The 19758-nt window shown below is 47.9% G+C and overlaps 1 protein-coding gene across 3 annotated transcripts; it reads left to right on the top strand.

Moving 5' to 3' along the window:
• Positions 1-1410: 1410 nt before the first annotated feature.
• SALL4 (spalt like transcription factor 4) lies at positions 1411-19758 on the top strand. Of its 3 annotated transcripts, none has more exons than XM_045808453.2 (4): positions 1411-1905; positions 11836-14166; positions 15216-15496; positions 17719-19758. In XM_045808453.2, exons 1-4 carry the CDS (start codon positions 1776-1778, stop codon positions 18136-18138), a joined length of 3162 nt encoding a protein of 1053 aa, XP_045664409.2. In that variant the 5' UTR covers positions 1411-1775; the 3' UTR covers positions 18139-19758. The 3 variants fall into 3 exon arrangements, with proteins under 3 accessions (XP_045664409.2, XP_087709621.1, XP_087709620.1); XM_087853495.1 differs by having other exon boundaries at positions 11836-12846; XM_087853494.1 differs by lacking the exon at positions 1411-1905 and having other exon boundaries at positions 11664-14166.

Genomic DNA, 19758 nt, shown 5'->3' on the forward strand with positions numbered 1-19758 from the left:
TAATTGGCTTTTTTACTCAGTATGAGAATTCTAAACAGCTTCCATGTATTATTAAACCAAATCCTTACCTTCCCAACTTTGGCCACTGACTGTAATTCTATTTTTTTTTTTTTTTTTTTTGCTTTAGGAGACTTACAGAAAACAATGCAAAGCATTTTCAAACAGAGACCCAAAATTGGAGTTTAACCTTCTTTCAGTAAACTTTTACTGATGGCCATGAGTATCAAAAAGATCATCAAGCTGATTTATTTTCTGCCTTGGGACGTCCAAACATCCAGGTGAGTGTATTTATGAGCCCAGCATTCTATTTCGCTTGCATTTCTGATGAGCTTACAAGAAACTCTTACAAGCTGGGAACTTGATATATAACTAATCGAGAAAATGCAAGGCACAAATGTGGATGGCTTACAGTTCTCTTACAATGAAGTAAATGGCAAATAAGGACGCAGGCCCAGAGGCTTCATGGAAACACCAATCAAAGACTTAGAAGGCTGAAAATTTCATCATTTATTCGACATTTATCGAGCATTTACATTGTGCAAGGCAGTTAGTGCAATTAAATATAGAGATTTACTGGATCTATGTATAGGCATGTAATATTATACACACACAATTTTAGAAAATGCCAGGTATCCCCATGTCAGGATGATGCAATCACTTTGAACTATACTCCTTTTGCATAATGAAGCCCGTATTGCAAAAAATTCCAAAAATGATTAGTTTAGTGACACCCAGTTACTCTGACAGTACTCACTGCTGTTCCATGGGCGATGTCAGAGCATTGTCTCAGCAATAAAATATGATGTTATCAGACATTTATGGCTTGTGGGGGAAAAAATGCAATTGCTTGCCGTTTTGATATTATCTGACTATACTGGCCTTTAATCTGCCTTTTCTGTATTTAGCATCTAGTCATTTTAGAGTAAAAAGAGGCTTCCAAACCAAAAATCAACGTGGCATTGTAACAACAAACCAATCCTTGTGAATATGAACCCTGGGGCTATAATTTAGCATTTAAAGGAAATAAATCATGGTGAGAGGATATTATAAAATTTTGGAAATTCCAAGGCCACTTTAAGAGTTGAGATGAATTGGGAAGGTTGAATAAACCACCATTTTCACAATTCTTCAGGCACCTCGAAATTCCATTTAAACATTTCAATCAAAAATAAGATGGAAGGAGACATGTGTCACATCTCAGTTTTTTTGTTTGTGGGTTTTTTAGATAGATGTAAAAATTGAGTCAAACTACTCCACTGAAAAGACCTTCCAACCCCGGCTTGCGCGGATATCAACTTTACAAAAGTAATTTTTGGAGCACACCACCAAATAGGTTCGTTCCAAAACTCTTATGGACGATCCTAGTTTTTAATAAGCACACAATTATTTTTATTCTTCTCTCCAAGGACTCGGATAGCTGGAGCGAGGATGGGTCCCCCTCTGATTTCGTGCACGATCCAGCCAATCTGAGCCCGGATGCTAATTAGTTGCGCTCCCCCGATGAACACGCCTTTGTCGCATGTAGGGCCGGACTACAAAGCCCAGAATGCCTCGCCCCTCCCTGATCAATGAGGGCTTATTTAAATGATCTCTGAGGTCTTGGACCCAGGCCAATCAGCTGTCAGGGCTCATGATAAATCGCAATGCATTATTGATAATAATAATTACTGGGACATGCGCGTTCCGGCCGAAGGGGGGTAAATTTCCTAACTCCAGGAATTTGTGGCGGAGTGGGCAAATAACCGCGGCTCTCCAGGCGGCCCGATGCTCGCACCATGTCGAGGCGCAAGCAGGCGAAACCCCAGCACATCAACTCGGAGGAGGACCAGGGCGAGCAGCAGCCGCAGCAGCCGGCCCCGGAGTTTGCAGATGCGGCCCCAGCGGCGCCGGCGGCGGGGGAGCCGGGTGAGTGGGGCTGGGGGCGCGCGCCGGGGGCGGGCAGTTTCCCGGACGTTCGCTGGACCCTCGAAGGCGCGAGCTTCGGGGAGCTAGCGGCTTCTAGCACAGATTCTGGAACCAAGATCTGGGGGCTCAGTTCTAGAGAAGGCACCCTCGTTCCCCCCCACCCCCGCCCTTGTTAATTTTACACTTTTACCTCTTCCCTCTCTTGTGTAAGTTTCACCGCCAGGTCTCGCTCCTCTTGTTGTAAGATTGACCCCCCACCCTCTCTGTGTCCCTCATTCCTGAAAGGTTCCCTTCTCGTCCCTTGCCCTTCTCTTAATTGGTTCCACTCCCCTCGCTAGTAATCCCCCCCCCCCCCACTTGTAACTTAGGTTCTCCTCCTCCCTCCCTGGCGCCGCTTTTAAAAGAAAGACCCCGGGGGTCCCCACCTTTTCCCTCACCCCTTGGGGCTTTTCTAGGAGGCCGGAGAAGGGGCGCACCCCTGGAAGACCCCCGGGGGGGAGGGCGATCTGTTGCACGCGCCCCTCCCGGGCCAAGCGGGGGGAGGGGGCGCGACCTCTCCCCACCTCCGGGAGCTGGGGTGCGGGCCACCCGCTCTGAGGGGATTGGAGGGCCCGAAGAGGTGGGGGAGAAGGGCACAGTATTTCCCTTTTCAAAAATTTCTTTAGGGTTTTGGCTTTTTCTCCCCGGGCTTTGCCGCCTGCAGATCTTCGCCCTAACCTTTCGGGGCCTGACCTCCAGCCATCTTTGATTTCCGACTTCCTAAAAATAACCGCGGCGAGCCGGAGGGGTGCAGGCCCCCAGGGGCCGGGGTCGCGGGCGCGCGGTAATCCCTTTGGGGTACACTGGCCTGGAATTTTGCGGGGCTTTCCTGGGGCGCCCGGCTTTCCAGAAGCGCGCCCCGGGGCCAGAGGGGAGAGGTCGGGCCAGGGCTGGGCGGTCGCGGCCGGGGCGAGCTCCCGGGGCTGACCCGCCCCCACGCTTCCGCGGCGCGCGGCTACGGGGTCGGAAGGCGTTCGGGACCCCAGCCCAGCCGGGAGCGGTGGGGCAAACTCCCCTCCTCCGAGTCACTTCACCGAGGAGGTTGTAGGAGCGAGTCGATTTCCCACTATCTCCCCTCCGTCCTGGCCCGCCAAATTGTCGCCTGATAAGTTTTTAGCTACGCGTGGGGGGAGGGGGCGTTGTTAACCTCCTCTTGGGCCTTGTGGGTTGTTTCCCCTCTTCTCTCCGCCTGCTTTCTAATTTCTCAGCCGCTGATGGGGGTGTGCACTGCAATCCCAGACGCTCTAAGTCACAACTCCGACGGGAAGGCTGCGCTCCTTCTTGGCTATCTCCCCCCTTTTTCGGGGAGGGAATGTAGTATGTTTCCCAAATTTATAATAGGTTAATGTAAATCTCTATTTTTTTTTCTCCCCGCAAGTAACATTTTTTCCAGGGCAAATTAGATCGGCTTCACGAGGGGCGGCTGTGCGTTTTCGGGGCGTCTGATGGTCAGGGCTGCGGGCACCCGAGGTCTCAGGAGGATGGACTCTCTTTGTGCCTCGGGTGGGGGGGTAGTGGGGGGAGAGCATGGAGAGGCTTCGTCGCCTGGCCCACCTGGAACAAAAGGGTTAACCCTCCGCCCGCCCGCTTCCTCCCAAGAGGAGGGGCGAGCTTCGGGCTCTGACCCCTCCCCTGGTTCTTCTCTGACCTCCCCATTCTCCTACTCCCTTCATTTTTGGTGGGCGCACGCAAGTGGTGCTTTTGGTGGTGTTGGGCACCTTTGCGGGGAGCTTGTTACAGGGTGGCTTCTTAAGTTAATGCTGGTTGGAGTTTGCAATCTGTTAACCCGAGCTAGGCTTAGGATCTCAGGCCTGACTGTGCGCTCCCTCCACGATTTGGGAGGGGGGTGGTTCGCTATTGATCGTTGGGGTTAGAGCGGACCGCCGAGTTGCGCGCGGGCGCCCCCTGGAGGCCCAGCCTGGAGCCGCACACTTTGCTGAGAGGCGGGTCCCCTCACAGGTACCGGCTCACACCTGACGGGTGGGATGGGTTGGGGGGTGGGGATGGAAAGCGCCGGGCTGGGCCAAAGGATGGGCGCCCCTGGGGACTTAAGCTAGTGGCTTGAGCGCGCTCTGGCCGTACCTGGTATTCTTTGCCAAGTCTTTAGAATTCTTGAAAAGAATTCCTCGATGCTAGAATGTGTTCGCAGGGTTTCCAGTTGTCACCATGGGTCAGAAGGTAGTTTCCTCAAGCAGTACATTTTAATGGCTGCATTTTGCATTTAAGCAGCCTGTATGTATGTACCTATCTATATGTTACATATATGTAGCTATATAGAGATACATGGATCTGTATAGATCTGTATAGATAGATCTGTATAGACCGATAGATACATAGATATGTATACTTTTTAAAAACTAAGGTTGGGCCAGTCCTATTTTGCAAAACCAGTTTGAGATCCACTTGTAAAGAATGCAGTTCTTGAGGAAGGAAAATGGAGTTTGGAGATCAATTAGCAGATCAAAACATCTGCAGGTGGGCGGTGGGCTCACGCTACATACGGGAAAATTAGCATTTTTTCAAAAGAGTTTCGAATGCCCTTTGTGCTAAACTGGATTACAACCATCAACGATTAAGATCCCCAAGTTTCAAACAACTGCCTAGCCCCAGTTTCTAAACTGAAATGACCTCCACTGGCTGTAATGATTTTGAGAAGAGGGCCCTTGGAAGTTCCTCTTTTAATTGCGGGAGAGAGGGAGAGCTCGTTGGTAGTTAGCTTGAATGTTGCAGGCCGACTTTCTGTGTTTCCATCGTAGTTTCCGATAGAGAAAGGGGCTCCAGTTTGCTTGGAGCCCCTTTTGTTCCGTTAAGAATACATTGCAGAAGTTGGTACTTGGTCATTTCAGCCTCCCCTCGCTTCCTCCTGGGTGGGGAGTTGGGGAGCCATCTTGGGAGGCAGGAGATGGGAGTTAGCACTTCCTCTTTCTAAATGAAGTTAGTGTTTTGGTAAGGTTCTAGAGATGTGCATTCCAATCTGGTTGTATGACTTTCAGCTGTGTAACCTTGAGACCTGCTCGATTTCTCTGAGCTTTTGGAGTTAAAGAGTCCTGTTCAGATCATTTCAACTACAGAAGACCCACTGTGTGCTGGGAATGTTCAAAATATGAGTGTTTCCAATTTTATATCTTCCTGTGTCAAGACAGTTCTGAACTGATAGTTGAGATGATTCTGCAGTTTTTAACTCTCGCCCACTGAGTGCCAGACAGGAGGCTGGGGACCTCAAGTACATTATCTTTAATTTTCATTTGTACTCATTTTATGAGTAAACAGTAGCTGCGGGTTGAAATGGGTTGCTCATGGTTGATTTTAGCCATGCTTCCAATCCAAGGAGCTGTTTATCATGGTCTGACTCTTCGTTGGTTATGAGATGGGATTTTCCATCAGTTCCTTTGAAGGAGCCCTGATGAGTGTTTAGCTGGTCGAGTTTGGCCATCTCTCCTCCCTTTTAATGTTTGAGATGTGCCTTTTCGGACTTTAGATTAAGGGGTCTTTGGGGAGGAGAGTTGGAAATAAAGCAGTGTTTGCTTTCATGCTCTGGGCCTTACTGCCCTGGAAAAATCATGGGGAAAGAGTTCAACAAGTTCCCTCTTTCATCAACTCTTTACCTATTGTACTTTTGATTCTTTAAAGAAAGCATCTGAACCATTTTAAAAGACTAAATCCAGGCAAGCACTGCATCACCAGTTACCCCCATCCTTTTTTCCCCCCAAATGAATTTCATGACTGTCAGTCTTGGGGGGTGGGGGGCTCTGTAGAAGGGGACAACAAAAGCCCCTGCCTGCATGGAGTTTACAAGTTTGCTTAAAAGATGAGCTCCAGTTGAGGGAAAATGGGACCTATCTCTTAATGTAAATAGCAGAACTCAGACACATTAACAGCTGTTAGAACTTTCTTTGATTCTTTTACTGTTTTTCCTTCTCAGCGGAGTCTCTGAATTTTGATCCAAGACTGTTGGTGAACAAGTTTTTAGCTCTTGATTAAGTAGAACTTAATTATAGCTTTAATTTGCTATCTATGAATTGAGTTAAAGCCTTGTTACTTAACTGTTTCTCGAATTGCTGAATTGAGATGTAGAATTAAACTGGTAAACGGGCACTTTCTTTCAAGTGGTTCAAAGGACATCTCTTTTCCTTTTGTTTTTTGGTAAGCAATTATCCTGTGGGTGGGGGAGGGTAGAAGATATTGTATACTTTAGATAATCTATTCTTTGTGGTTCTTTTTAATATAGAAATGGGGGAGGGGAAGATAAGCTTGAGTCATAATGCTTTTCTCAAGATTGTACAGGTCTTATTTTTTAAGCATTTTGGAGTCTCCTCCAAAATTGGCTTCTAGTAGATGAGCTTTTCTTCTATACAATAGTAAGAGTATTTTCTATCCATTTGGCAGTGATTGAATCTAAGACCCCTGCTGGGTTTACTGCATTCTTCCAACTTATTGGATAACTAGATGCTGAGAGATAACATTCCTAAAATTCGGAGTGGGGGTGGGGTGGAAAGATGGAAGAACTAGTTGCCGGGTAATCTCTCTGAACTTTGCTTTTTTCCTCTTGGGAAGGGTTAACTTAAGCGGAGCAGGCAGTCGTTCATAACCCAGTCCTCTCGCTCGCTGTTTGCCCATGGCGGTCTGGATGCAGAAGGTATGTTTTACTGCACATGCATTCAGAGCTGCTGCTGTTTTAAGACTCAAGTGGGATGTTGCTGGCTTTGCATCCAGGCTACAGAAGAGGCCAGCCTGTGTATACAGGGAAGGCAAGCTGGTATTCAGGTTGTAAATCACTCTTGGAAACTGTTAGATCCTTCTAGTGCAGGGGAGCTTAACCTTTTTTGTGCCATAGATTCCTTCTCCACAGAACGTATTTAAATGCAAAAAATAAAATACACAGAAACACCAAGGAAATAAATTGCATTGAAATACAGTTATCAAAACCAAAAACATTTGTGATATAATAACATGCTTTATGAACGCATTAAATAAGATTAGCGCAGCTGGTAGGTAACCACCAGAATTTCCAGTAAGGCAGCAGCATTAGCAGCATATGAAAGGATCTGCTTTCTGTTGAAGGTTCTGCAAATACCACTGGGGTGTGTTTCCTACGTTTGTCATTGAAAGTCAAATATTAAATTTTAGTTCAGATTAGTGAAAATAAAGATCTCATTTTTTTCCTTATCTAATTTCATGGACTCCAGTTTAAGAATGCTGGTTTAGAACCTGCTTTCAATGAAGGAGTATTGTCTCCAAGGGGGGGGGGAGATGTGAACATTTTTTTAAAAAGATTTTTGGGTGGGTGTGAACATTTCTTGAGGGGAAGGGGACAGAAAACTTGATTTACAGTGGTTTGTGGCCTTCCGAAGGACCATAGTACATAAACAGATCTGCAGTATAATTGTGGTATTAAAATTTCATGGGGGGGGGGAGGAAAAGAAAGCTTTAAAGGCCTCCATAAAAGGATGAAATGAAAAAAAGCGTGAGAAACTCTGCTCTAGAAGAAACCGTGATAAATGAGGCCGCTAAGTTTAGTGCCCTTGTGGATAGTGTTTAAGAGCGCAATTCCTGATCTTCTTTTTCCGGTTAGCAGTTTGTTACCCTGAGCCGCTGAATTATTTCTGAGCCTCAGTTTGCGCATCTGCAAATTGGGACCGAGGACGCTGGTTTGATTATGTGGCTGCGGAGATGCGTGGCTTACCGTGAGGGTCGTGGTGGTTCCCTACAGAGTGGGCTGGGCATTTTCGCGTGGGGCTTGATTGGAGATTTCCCGGAAGTTAGAATGGTCGGGTCCAAGGGTTTAAACATGCTAATGAAAAAGAAACCGTAGTACAAAAGTGGATACTTTTGAATTTTTCTCTTCCACCCTCCCAAGAGCTAGAGTGCAGCCATAGTTTCTCTTAACTTCAGACAGAAATGTTTCCACGTACATATTTAATATCTTTATCCACAAACGCAGATGGGACCACAGATACACATCCCATTCTCTTCCTCCTCTTGAAATAAATCCCGGGCGCTTGTCCTGTAAAGGAGCACAAATAACATAGATCTGCTTTATTTTTGTTGGCTACAAAGTAGTCCCTTTTTTTGGTGTACCCTGACTTATTTAACCAGAACCTCACTGCTTGACCACAGAGTGCATCAGTTTTTGTTTTTGCTGTTTGTTAATAGGAGAGATGTATCCTTCTATTTCATAAAGTAAACTCCTAACAAGGGTCAAAGGAGAATTGCACCAAGGCGATGTTGCCTGTGCCTGGAAGGAGCTGTATCTCTTTCTGTGCACCTGCCAATAGTGTGTATTTCCCTGCCAAGAGAAACTTGTTAAAAAGTTCTCCGTTTTAAAGTTCTTGACACATAATTGCCAGAATTGCTTTTCCAAAAAGAGTGCTATGTAACACCCCCTCCCACACCTCATTTCGAGTCTTAGGAAACTGTAGGGATAGATACTGTATTCTGGGAAGTGACCTATTTTTAACTTGATTCTTGAAATATGAGTGGGAACAGGAACTTACGTATTGAACACCTGGAAAGTAGCAAGGGTGCATTGTGTCCTACCTAACTTTTAAAGTAACTCTTGGGAGTCCCATAAAGATAGTAGTAGGGTGTGTCCTAGTCCCTTTCCCCTTCCTTGCCAACCTGACCCCTCAGGCTTTTCTGTCCTCCCTGGAATGTCTTTGAGAGGAAAGATAGTTGCAGTCTCAGCAGAAGAAACATACAATGGTAGAAAGCGTAGGAAGGAGGGAGGATCTGGGCGCTGCATGCCTGGGTTTGAATATTGGCCCTGCAGTTTATCAGATATATTGCTTTGGGCAAACTGATGTCCTCTGTGCCTCAGTTTCCCCCTCTGTGAAATATTATAGCCCCTACCTCACAGAGTTGTTATAACCTATAAATTGTTTAGAATTACACCTGGTACATAGTAAGTGCTCAGAAGTTACCTGTGACTATTTTTAATTGTGTTGCTTTGGGCAAGTCACAGTACTTCAGTTCATTGTTCTCAGTAAATGGGACAGATCTTTCATAGATTGGGTGAGTATAGTATGGGGCGTGTAGAGGTCCCTAGTCTGAACTGCAGATACATTATCAGGGTCATCTTTTCACCACCGTCGGATCCCTAGCTCCCCCATCCTGTGCCCAGTAGGAGGTGGGAAGTATTGGTAGATAGGCATTCAGTGACCGTTGTTACAGTCTTGTTCGCAGCAACCCTGATTGCCCAGCTAACCATTTGGGCTATTACAGATAGAAACTGTAGACACACTCATGCATTCACTGAATACCTACAGCATGCACTTTGGCCAGATCCCATCTAGGATGGTGCCAGGCACATTAATACGCACTGGGCACATTTGTTAAAAACTTCACTTAACCCAGGCATATCGAACTTACGATGTTGTCATGATTATGCATGTTTCGGGCAGATTCTCAGGGGTAAGGCTATCCTGTCCAACCTGTAGTTCGCAGGCAAGTGCTGGGGCAGCCCTCACCTGCTTTCCCTACACTGGCAGGCCAGACCTGTTTGTGGCTGTTGGCTCTTCTCTCTGGCCCACCCCCAGACCACACACACCTTGCAAAACTTAATAGTGCCCGGTCTGAAATTAATAAAGATGAGGCCACCTTATGTAAATTTTAAAGAACCACTTTTTGAAACTGAAACTCAGAAATCTATAGATCCTCTCAAGAGAAATAAACTCTTTTTTAAGATCAACTCCTCCTCCATACTGTGGCGGTTTCCTCCGCCCCATGGTTTTAAGGGGTGTAATCACCCAAGACGGAGTTGAGAGGCAAAATATATTATTTTGCTTTAAAAAGTAATAATTTCCTGGGGCGCCTGGGTGGCGCAGTCGTTGAGCGTCTGCCTTCAGCTCGGGGCGTGATCCCGGCGTTATGGGATCGAGCCCCACATCAGGCTCCTCCGCTATGAGCCTGCTTCTTCCTCTCCCACTCCCCCTGCTTGTGTTCCCTCTCTGGCTGGCTGGCTCTGACAAATAAGTAAATACAATCTTAAAAAAAGTAAAAATAAAAAAATAAAATAATAATTTCCTGAAAAGTGAGATGGATCCTTCTTGGCCTTTCTCTCATGCATCTCAAACAGGTTTTAAGCAAAAGTGGTCACATTTTACATACTGTTCTGCAGCCTATTTCTTTCACCTAATTTCTGTTTCCATGTCAGAGCATACAGAAGTTATGCCATTTTCGCTGTATGGGTGAATCAAAATTTATTGCTATACACATTTCTGTGGAGAAAAAAAAATACCCCTTACCTGGATCTCTGTATAGTTGTGCAGTTACTTGTGTGGTTGAGATCCATATGCCTAGAGTTGCTGGCTCTGAGGTGTACCTCTGACTTAGTGGGGGAGTGTACGTACAATCAGATAGCCAGGAAATGAAAAGTAACTTAGGGAGACTCTTCACCCAACTTCTTGTGCTCAGGACCCAGGTGTCCAGATAAAGCCACAGCCCCAAGATGGGCATTTGAATATGCAGGCTAGCATTAACCCTGAAGGGAATAAGACCCAGTTACAAAAGATACCCACAGAGCAATCCTTTTTGGGAACGTAACTGCCCGGAATAGGAAGATATTTGGTTTTGTATATTTCATTTCCCATAAATGACAGTAATAGAAGTTGCAGGTAGAGGGAGAAGAATGAAACCATGGTTCCCATCCCCTCTTTCCATTCCTTGGGTTTCTCTCTTTACATAATGGCTTATTTAACCCATTTAGTGTCCTGACTGTTAAGACATTTCTCTAGTTTTTCATGATTTGTAAGATCATCAGTCTTTTTTTCTATAGTCACGGCCTTTCTTGAACATGAAATCTTTTCTTTTGTCAGTGTGTCATATGAAAATATTTCTAGGAGTATCCGCTTGGCCTTGCTGTGTAAATGGACCCAGTGTGCTGTTCTCCATATTTTCGGTGAATTTGGTACTGCTCTTGTAGTTGTTGGCACCTTGAAACCGGGAAGGTACACTTGTTACACTGAAAGAGTGATTTTTTTTTTTTTTTAAGATTTTATTTGTCAGAGCGCGCGAGCACAAGAAGGGGGAGCAGCAGGCAGAGGGAGAAGCAGCCTCTTTGCTGAGCAAGGAGCCTGATGTGGGACTCGATGGGATCATGACCTGAGCCGAAGGCAGATGCTTGGCTGGAGCCACCCAGGCGTCCCTGAAAGATTGATTTAATGCAGTTTTGCTTTCAGTGGCCCCAAGGTGGGGATGAGCAGCCATATTTGAGCAGGTTTCCAATGTCATTTATAGTCACGGTGTCAGACCCATTTGCCTTTGCAAGCTTGTTCTGAGTGGGGTGCAGAGCTCCAAGGGAATTATTTTAATAATAAATTGTGTGAATTTCCTAGGGTTTCCATGACAAATTGGATGGCTTAAAATAACAGAAATTTAGTCTAATGGTTCTGGAGGCCAGACATCTGAAATGGAGGTGTTGGGGGGGGGATGGTTCCTTCTGGAGACTTTGAGGAAGAAAGTGTTCCAAGCCTCCTTTCTATCTTCTGTTGGCTTCCAGTAGTCCTTGTTTAACAGACACGTAATTCCTTCCTAGGGCCTTGCTCGTTCCATCTCTCCTTTCCCTTCTTTTTAAGAACAACAGGCATTGGGTTAGGGACCCTCTCAGTTAGATGTGGGAAGACCCTGTCCCAAGTAAGTTCACATGCACAGGTGCTGGGTATAAGGACTTGGACATCTTTGGGGCGGGGGTGGGGGGACACGATTCAACCCGCTACACCAGTGGTTGGTTCATTCAGACCTCTGGCCAGTGGATGCCTAGTTCCCTTCTACAGTCTTCTGCCTGTTCGGACACAGGTCACGAAGGCGTCTGTATTGCGCGTTGTGGTTCTTCCCTGGAAGTGGCCCCACATCCCTTTCTGGGCACAGTTCTTAGCTCGTGTTCTCTTGTCCCAGGTGCTCCAATGAACCACCCAGGGAATGGCAGCGAAGCCAGCAGGGATGGACTGACAGCAAAGAGGACGCGTCGGGAGGAGACGCACATCTGTGAGAAATGCTGTGCCGAGTTCTTCAGCTTCTCTGAGTTCTTAGAACACAAGAAAAATTGCACTAAAAACCCCCCTGTGCTCATCATGAACGACAGCGAGGGGCCAGTGCCTTCCGAAGACTTCTCCGGGGCTGCGCTGAGTCCCAGCAGTAAGGAGGGGGGCCCCCGGGAGGATGGCGGCGGCTCGGGGGACGCGAAGGAGAAGCTGGGGGCCGAGTCGGTCGTGTACTTGAAGACCGAGACCGCCCTGCCGTCCGCGTCCCAGGACATAAGCTACGTACCCAAAGGCAAAGTGGCCAACACTAACGTCACGCTTCAGGCGCTGCGGGGCACCAAGGTGGCGGTGAATCAGCGGGGCGCCGAGGCCCCCCCGGGCCCCCTGCCGGGCGTCAGCAGCATCCCGTGGGTCCTGGAGCAGATCCTGTGCTTACAGCAGCAGCAGCTGCAGCAGATCCAGCTCACCGAGCAGATCCGCGTCCAGGTGAACATGTGGGCCTCGCACGCCCTGCACTCGGGTGCCGCGGGGGCCGACGCGCTCAAGACCCTGGGCGGCCACGTGTCCCAGCAGGTGTCGGCGGCCGTGGCCCTGCTCAGCCAGAAGGCCGGCAGCCAGGGCCTGGCTCTGGACGCCTTGAAACAGGCCAAGCTACCTCACGCGAACGTCCCTTCCGCCCCCAGCGGCGCCGTGTCCCCGGGGCTGGCGCCCTTCGCCCTGAAGCCGGACGGGACGAGGGTGCTGCCGAACGTCATGTCCCGCCTTCCCGGGACTTTGCTACCTCAGGCCCCGGGCTCTGTGCTCTTCCAGAGCCCTTTCTCCACGGTGGCGTTAGACCCGTCCAAGAAAGGGAAGGGGAAGCCCCCGAACGTGTCCCCGGTGGAGGTCAAAGCCAAAGACGAGGCCGTCCTCTGCAAGCACAAGTGTAAGTACTGTAGCAAGGTTTTTGGGACTGATAGCTCCTTGCAGATCCACCTCCGCTCCCACACCGGAGAGAGACCCTTCGTGTGCTCTGTCTGTGGCCACCGGTTCACCACCAAGGGCAACCTCAAGGTGCACTTTCATCGACACCCCCAGGTGAAGGCGAACCCCCAGCTCTTTGCCGAGTTCCACGACAGAATGGCGGCAGGCAATGGCATTCCCTATGCACTCTCTGTACCTGTCCCCGTAGATGAATCGAGTCTCTCTCTAGACAGCAAACCTGTCCTTGTGACAGGGACCCCCACCGTAGGGCTACCTCAGAATCTCTCTTCAGGGACTAACCCCAAGGACCTCATGGGCGGCCCACTGCCCAACGACCTACAGCCCGGGCCTTCTCCAGACAGTGAGGATGGATCCCTACTATCTGGGGTGGGGCCAAACCACAGTTCCCCAAGGGTTGGTGGCTTCCAAGGGAGCGGGACACCGGAGCCGGGGTCGGAGACCCTGAAATTGCAGCAGCTGGTGGAGAACATCGACAAGGCCACCACCGACCCCAACGAATGTCTCATTTGCCACCGGGTCTTAAGCTGCCAGAGCTCCCTCAAAATGCATTACCGCACCCACACCGGGGAGAGACCGTTCCAGTGTAAGATCTGTGGTCGAGCCTTCTCCACCAAGGGCAACCTGAAGACGCACCTCGGGGTCCACCGGACCAACACGTCCGTGAAGACGCAGCATTCGTGCCCCATCTGCCAGAAGAAGTTCACCAACGCGGTCCTGCTGCAGCAGCACATCCGGATGCACATGGGGGGCCAGATCCCCAACACGCCCCTGCCCGAGAATCCCTGTGACTTTACGGGTCCCGAGTCCATGATAGTCAGTGAGAATGGCAGCGCCGGTGCCGTCGGTCACGATGATGTTATCGAAAGCATCGATGTTGACGAGGTCGGCCCCCAGGATGCCCCCAGTAGCTCCTTGAAGGTCCCCGTGCCTCTTCCCAGCGTCCACTCGGCATCACCCACTCTCGGGTTCGCCGTGACGGCTTCCCTCGATGCCCCGGGGAAGGTGGGTCCTGCTCCTCTTGTCCTGCAGCGGCAGAACAGCAGAGAAAACGGTTCAGTGGAGAGCGATGGCTTGACCAACGACTCGTCGTCCTCAGTGATGGGAGACCAGGAGTACCAGAGCCGAAGTCCAGACGTCCTGGAGACTGCGTCCTTCCAGGCACTGTCCCCAGCCAATAGCCAGGCAGAAAGCATCAAGTCCCGATCTCCTGATGCTGGTGGCAAAGCAGACAGCTCCGAGAACAGCCGCACTGAGATGGAAGGTGATAGAGCTTTGGATTTAACTTAGGTCCATTTTGGGCACGAGGTCATCCAAAAGGAACCTGGGTTGAACTTGGCAAATGGACAGTGTGATGTATGCAAAGCAGCTTCTTTGTAGGGCAGTTAGCCTCTCTGTACTTCTGGGTAGAGGGGCACGGTAACTACCTCTGTCCTAGCGCTAATGTCCTTTCATTTGTGGTGGTTAATGCAGGCGGGGTATGGACAGTGCACTTGTCGGTTTTTAACTTTTGTGGTTGAGCCCCAGGGAGACACTGGGTAATCTTCAGGAAATGATCCACTGGGAGAATGTTTGAGAAAGTAGGCACTGCTTTTTGGGCACTGAGATAAGCCACAGTCCTTTGATTCTGAGGCCCCACTCCCTAATGTAAGGTTCATAGATGAATAGCTCTTGGTGGGAGGGGGCCGTGAGGAGGAGAATCTAACCCATTTTAAATGCACGTAATAAATTTGTGGGGTTCCTGTTGATGTTGTTCATGGTGAAATGGGGAACAGCTGCATCATAGAATGAAATAAAGTTGCTGTCCGGGCATACTTTCTTTCTTTCTTTCTTTTTTTTTTTTTGGTGGATAGCAAAGCAAGATTTGAGTGATAGCACAAAGCTCCCAAGGAGGGAGGGGACCCAAGAGGGTTGACCTCCGGGCATAAAAGAGAACTTTTTAAAAGTAGTTTTAAGGTATTTATTTTTAAGTAAACTCAACACCCAACATGGGGCTCGAAATCAAGAGTCACGGGACTCTACTAATCGAGCCAGCCAGGCTCTCCTTAAAGATAACTTTTTATGCAGGAACTTGAATTTCAGAGTTCTGCATTTTGCCCATACCTTAAAGCTAAAATGGTGACTTTTCTGAATGAGTTGTTACTCCCTGGGCAGGTCAGCGTGCTCCAGAGGAAGACTGCCTCCGAGGTACACATTGCCCAAAAGCTGTTTCCAGGCTCTCGGTGGGCAGTTGTCATCAAAGCTCTTTTGTGGTTTGAGAAGAAATGAGTATGGGATGATAAAGGTTTGGGGTTTCTTTTCTCTGGATACCAGGTCGTAGCAGTCTGCCATCAACGTTTATCCGAGCCCAGCCAACCTATGTCAAAGTTGAAGTCCCTGGTGCATTTGGTGGACCCGCGACCATGTCCCCAGGCATGACACCTTTGCTAGCGGCCCAGCCACGCCGACAGGCCAAACAGCACGGCTGCACACGGTGCGGGAAGAACTTCTCCTCGGCGAGCGCTCTGCAGATCCACGAGCGGACCCACACGGGGGAGAAGCCCTTCGTGTGTAACATATGTGGGCGAGCGTTCACCACCAAAGGCAACTTGAAGGTGAGGTTTTTCAGGCTCTCAGCGGGGGTGGGGTAGGTGGTGAGCACCGGGTCTTTCTGGTGTTCATCCATCCCTGATGAACTCTTCCATTAAGACCAGTGGGATACCGTGTAGTCGTATCTCAGCTGGCTCTTGAAATAGACATCAGAAAATACGTTCTCTCACATCACGGTGTCTCTGAAATTGGGATACTTCTTGCCGTCAGTGTCTGAAATGGGTCATTTTTTCCCCCTAATCTTAGTGGCACATGGGATAATACTAATGATGTATTTTGCAGATGATGCTGTCTAGGAACGGACACATGGTCTTTTGGATGTTTCTTAGTATCAGATATGTTACATGTAGGGTAGGTTTCCCCCTCCGAGACTGGGGCAGACCAGGACCTCTCTCAACAGACGGGAGATCAGCCTGGAAACAGGTGTTGAATGGCACGTGGTGTCACATGGTGGTGACCAGTCATTTATGGATGCGTGTACGCTTCCAGACTTGATGATCACCCGGTGTGTTGGTTTCTGTTTTTCTAGTTTGCTAGGTTGAAGTAAGTACCATGAGTTAAACATACATAGGATAACAGTACCTGTGGAGTTAAAGGAAAGTCTCCAGGTTATTGGCTGTGCTTTTAAAACCGAGTGGCTGGGTGCTTCCAGAGAATGGCCTATAACTGTTGTTAGATGCCACCTAAGATTTTACGGAGGAGATGGGGAGGAGACTCACCCACGTAAGGACTGAATGTGGCCTGTATAAGAACAAAGCATGGGATTTGGGGACCCGGGTTTTCCCTCTGGCCCTGCTTGGTGGTTTCCACGAGATGTTCCCTGGATCTCTTCTCTACCTCTCTCCCACGAGTAGACTAATTCTTTGTGGCTCAAATAAAGGTTAAAACAACTTCTTTTAGTCTTACATATAGTCTTAAAGACCTATAAGACTGTATATCATTTAAAAAATTAAACATAGTATGAAAACAAGCTCTATTTTTTAAATTTTTTAGTTGGCAAAAATGTCAGGGAAGGAGCACAAAATAACTTAATCTCTAATACCGACCTCTAGTTAGTTCACAAGCCCTGGGATCAGCCCAGGGAAGGACTAGAGCTCCTTTTGCTACACAAATGGCTTTGGGCAAATGGCTCCTCGTGCCTCAGTTTTCCAGGCATGGGGATAATGGTAGTGACAACTTCAGAATTGTCCTGGACATTAAATGAATTATATTAGAAAAGGGTTCAGATTATGCTTGGAACATCTTAACAGCTTAGAGCTATGAAGAAGTCACTTCTGAGCCCACTGGCAGGATAGCTACTAACTGCTGAGGATATCGGTGCTTTGAAATGAGGTGACCTGAGAAAGTAGTGCCCACCACATTCTTTGAAAGGGATTTAGACACTCAACAGCTGGATCAGAACAGTAATTAGAAAGGGGGCCAAGTGGAAGGAGCAGTAGATGGTAGGGTTTCTGTCATCAGAAGAGGTCTTGCCTTGCCCACCACCCTGGAATATTAGCGCTCATTCCCCACGGTGGCCTTCCATCAGCGCCCCAGCATGGCTGGCTGGTTCTCTGTGATGACGATCACGGATGACTGTCACTGACGTCGCGTGTGTGTGGCAGATCGGCTCCCATCAGGACAGCGTCTGGTTTGTTCAAAAGTTCGTTTCTTCAACTCAGATTTTTGTTCAGGTACTTGGAGACCACGTGCCGTGAGACTTCATAGACCCTTCCGCACCTGGCCCTGTATCCCCCAGTGGCAGGATTTTGCAAAACTCGAATGTGAATAAATAACACAACCGGGATATTGACATGGATGTAACCTACTGGTCTTACAGATTTTCCCATTTTATTTGTACTCGTGTGTGTATATGTGTTAAGTTCTGCACAGTGTTATTTCCTGTGTGGGTTTGGTCTTCACAAGATTTAACCCCAGCGCTGGAGAGAATGCCTGGTACGTAGTGAGTGTCCCTGTACTCGCTTACACGAACAGATGGGATGGGGACAGAATTGGAGCAAACGTGGAACAAATGTCCTTGCCTTGTTGTCTTTACTTGCCTCTAGGCAGGAATGTGGGCCCATTGTTGCGAGATCATCTGATTTTCCGCGCCCCCCCCCCACACACAAGAGAACAGATACCTGGATTTTGAAAATGTTCAAACCCACATGTAGACGGACTAGCTTGCCAGCCCGCACGCTATCAAGTCTCTGTTTAGGTGGAAACCTTTCTGTCCCTCTTCCCATAGGTCCACTATATGACGCATGGGGCCAACAACAGCTCGGCGCGCCGTGGGAGGAAGCTGGCCATCGAGAACACCATGGCTCTGTTAGGTACTGATGGGAAGAGAGTCCCTGAGATGTTTCCCAAAGAAATCCTGGCCCCTTCGGTGAACGTGGACCCTGTCGTGTGGAACCATTACACCACCATGCTCAACGGCGGTCTGGCCATGAAGACCAATGAAATCTCTGTGATCCAGAGCGGCGGTATTCCTACCCTCCCGGTTTCGCTGGGGGCCAGCTCCATTGTGAACAACACCACCGTGTCCAAGATGGATGGCTCCCAGTCCGCCATCAGTACTGAAGTGGAAAAACCAGGTGCTGCTGACAGTGTCCCCAAACACCAGTTCCCTCACTTCCTCGAGGAAAACAAGATTGCGGTCAGCTAAGCTCTAGGAGAACCCTTATTGAAGGAGAAATGCAGGCAGGATGACCTCCCGGAGTCCTTTTTTTTTTTTCCTTTTTAAAAGAACCCATCTCCTCCTGTTTGTGTTCTTACTGATGTGCAAATGATGTTTACAGTTGGGATCACAACCTCAGGCAAGTCCTACAATCAGATGTTGTTATGCTGCTTTGCAAAAAAAAAAAAAAAAAAAATTAGAAAAAAGAAAAAAATTTGAAAAAAGAAAAAGTTGAGAAAAAAACAACAAAAAAAGAAAATACATACTAAAACAAATACAGACTAGAATTTTTTTCTTTAATTTTGGAAAGAAGCGGGTCTTGCAGAGTAGCTTTGTTACTTGGCGACAAACTGTATACATAAAAACCTTTGTACAACCGAGAGTAACTATTTTCCAAAGACTATGCCCCTATTTCAAGTTGGAGCTTACGAACTGCAATGGAAAAGACAACTGTTCGCCTAATTGGGGGGAGGGGGTACTAGATACTTCCCTGGTGACTGTATGCGGGTACGTGGACACCATCTGGCATCCGTTTAGGGACCTGTGTTTTGTATGACCCCCAACCTGCACCCATCTTTTTTTTTTTTTTTTCACCCCTGAATGTACTATTTTTTTTTTTTTTTTTAAACTAAGGTGGTACAATGACAAAATTGCTTCGACCTTGGAACCTTAAGTAGGATGCCCTCAGATGGACTGCGTCTGGTCCGGAGGGAGTCAGTGTGTGTTGCTGCTTATTTAAATACAGTTGGAGCCCCAAGAGTGCCAATGTACTGTCTGCTGCTGTCGGGATGCCCCCTTCCTGAGCCACCAGGAGAGGTGGGCACCTGAGCAGGGACCCTCAGGTGACTTAATTTGGTTTGCCAGTGCCTACCCGATTGAAGAACTGGGTTTTCATTCTTGAAGAAACTCACGGAAGGGCATGTTCCTCACAGGTTCACATACTAATTTGTACAAAAATGTCCTTGGTGCAGCTTACGCCAAGTTACTATGAAGATTATTCTCGAGCATTGCATGAAGGCTACGAAGTTGGAACAGGCAAGTCATGGGTGTGAAAGCTTTAATTTATCTACCTCATTTATTTTTTTATTTTTGTAGCCATAGCGTCTATGTTCCTATTTTCTGACCGCTGAAGTGTTCTGACGCCCTGTCTTAACCTGAGTTGATATGTGGTGGGAGCAGCTGGACGTTTAAGATATTTTCGTGTTTTTTTTTTTTAACTCCCTCCCCTTTTTGTATATGTAATGATGAAACCTGCTCTAATGGTTTAACAAGGAAGGAGAAAGACCTTAATTTCTGAGCGGAGAAGTCTCCCTCTTTGTGGGAAAGTAGATCAAGACTGTTATCAAGTCTGTGCTATCGCACCTGACTTTAGGATCCAAAAAGTTTTTTTGCCACGTTGTGCCTTTCCTTCTGGAATCGTAAGTTGAACACAATGCTAGGACCTGTTTACACTGTGAAGTGGAGATTGTTACAGAGACACACCGGAGCCTTTCTCACTGTTAAGCAAATAATGCCCTTGTGAATGTATGATCTTTGGAGAAACCCCTGTAGTTTTACCTGCTGATGCTGTCTGTCTTGTTGGAGAATAAATTTTGGATGTTGTTTTTT

Source organism: Ursus americanus, chromosome 22 (genome assembly GCF_024610735.1).
Source record: "Ursus americanus isolate L20-20 chromosome 22, mUrsAme1.1.p, whole genome shotgun sequence".
Lineage (NCBI taxonomy): Eukaryota > Metazoa > Chordata > Mammalia > Carnivora > Ursidae > Ursus > Ursus americanus.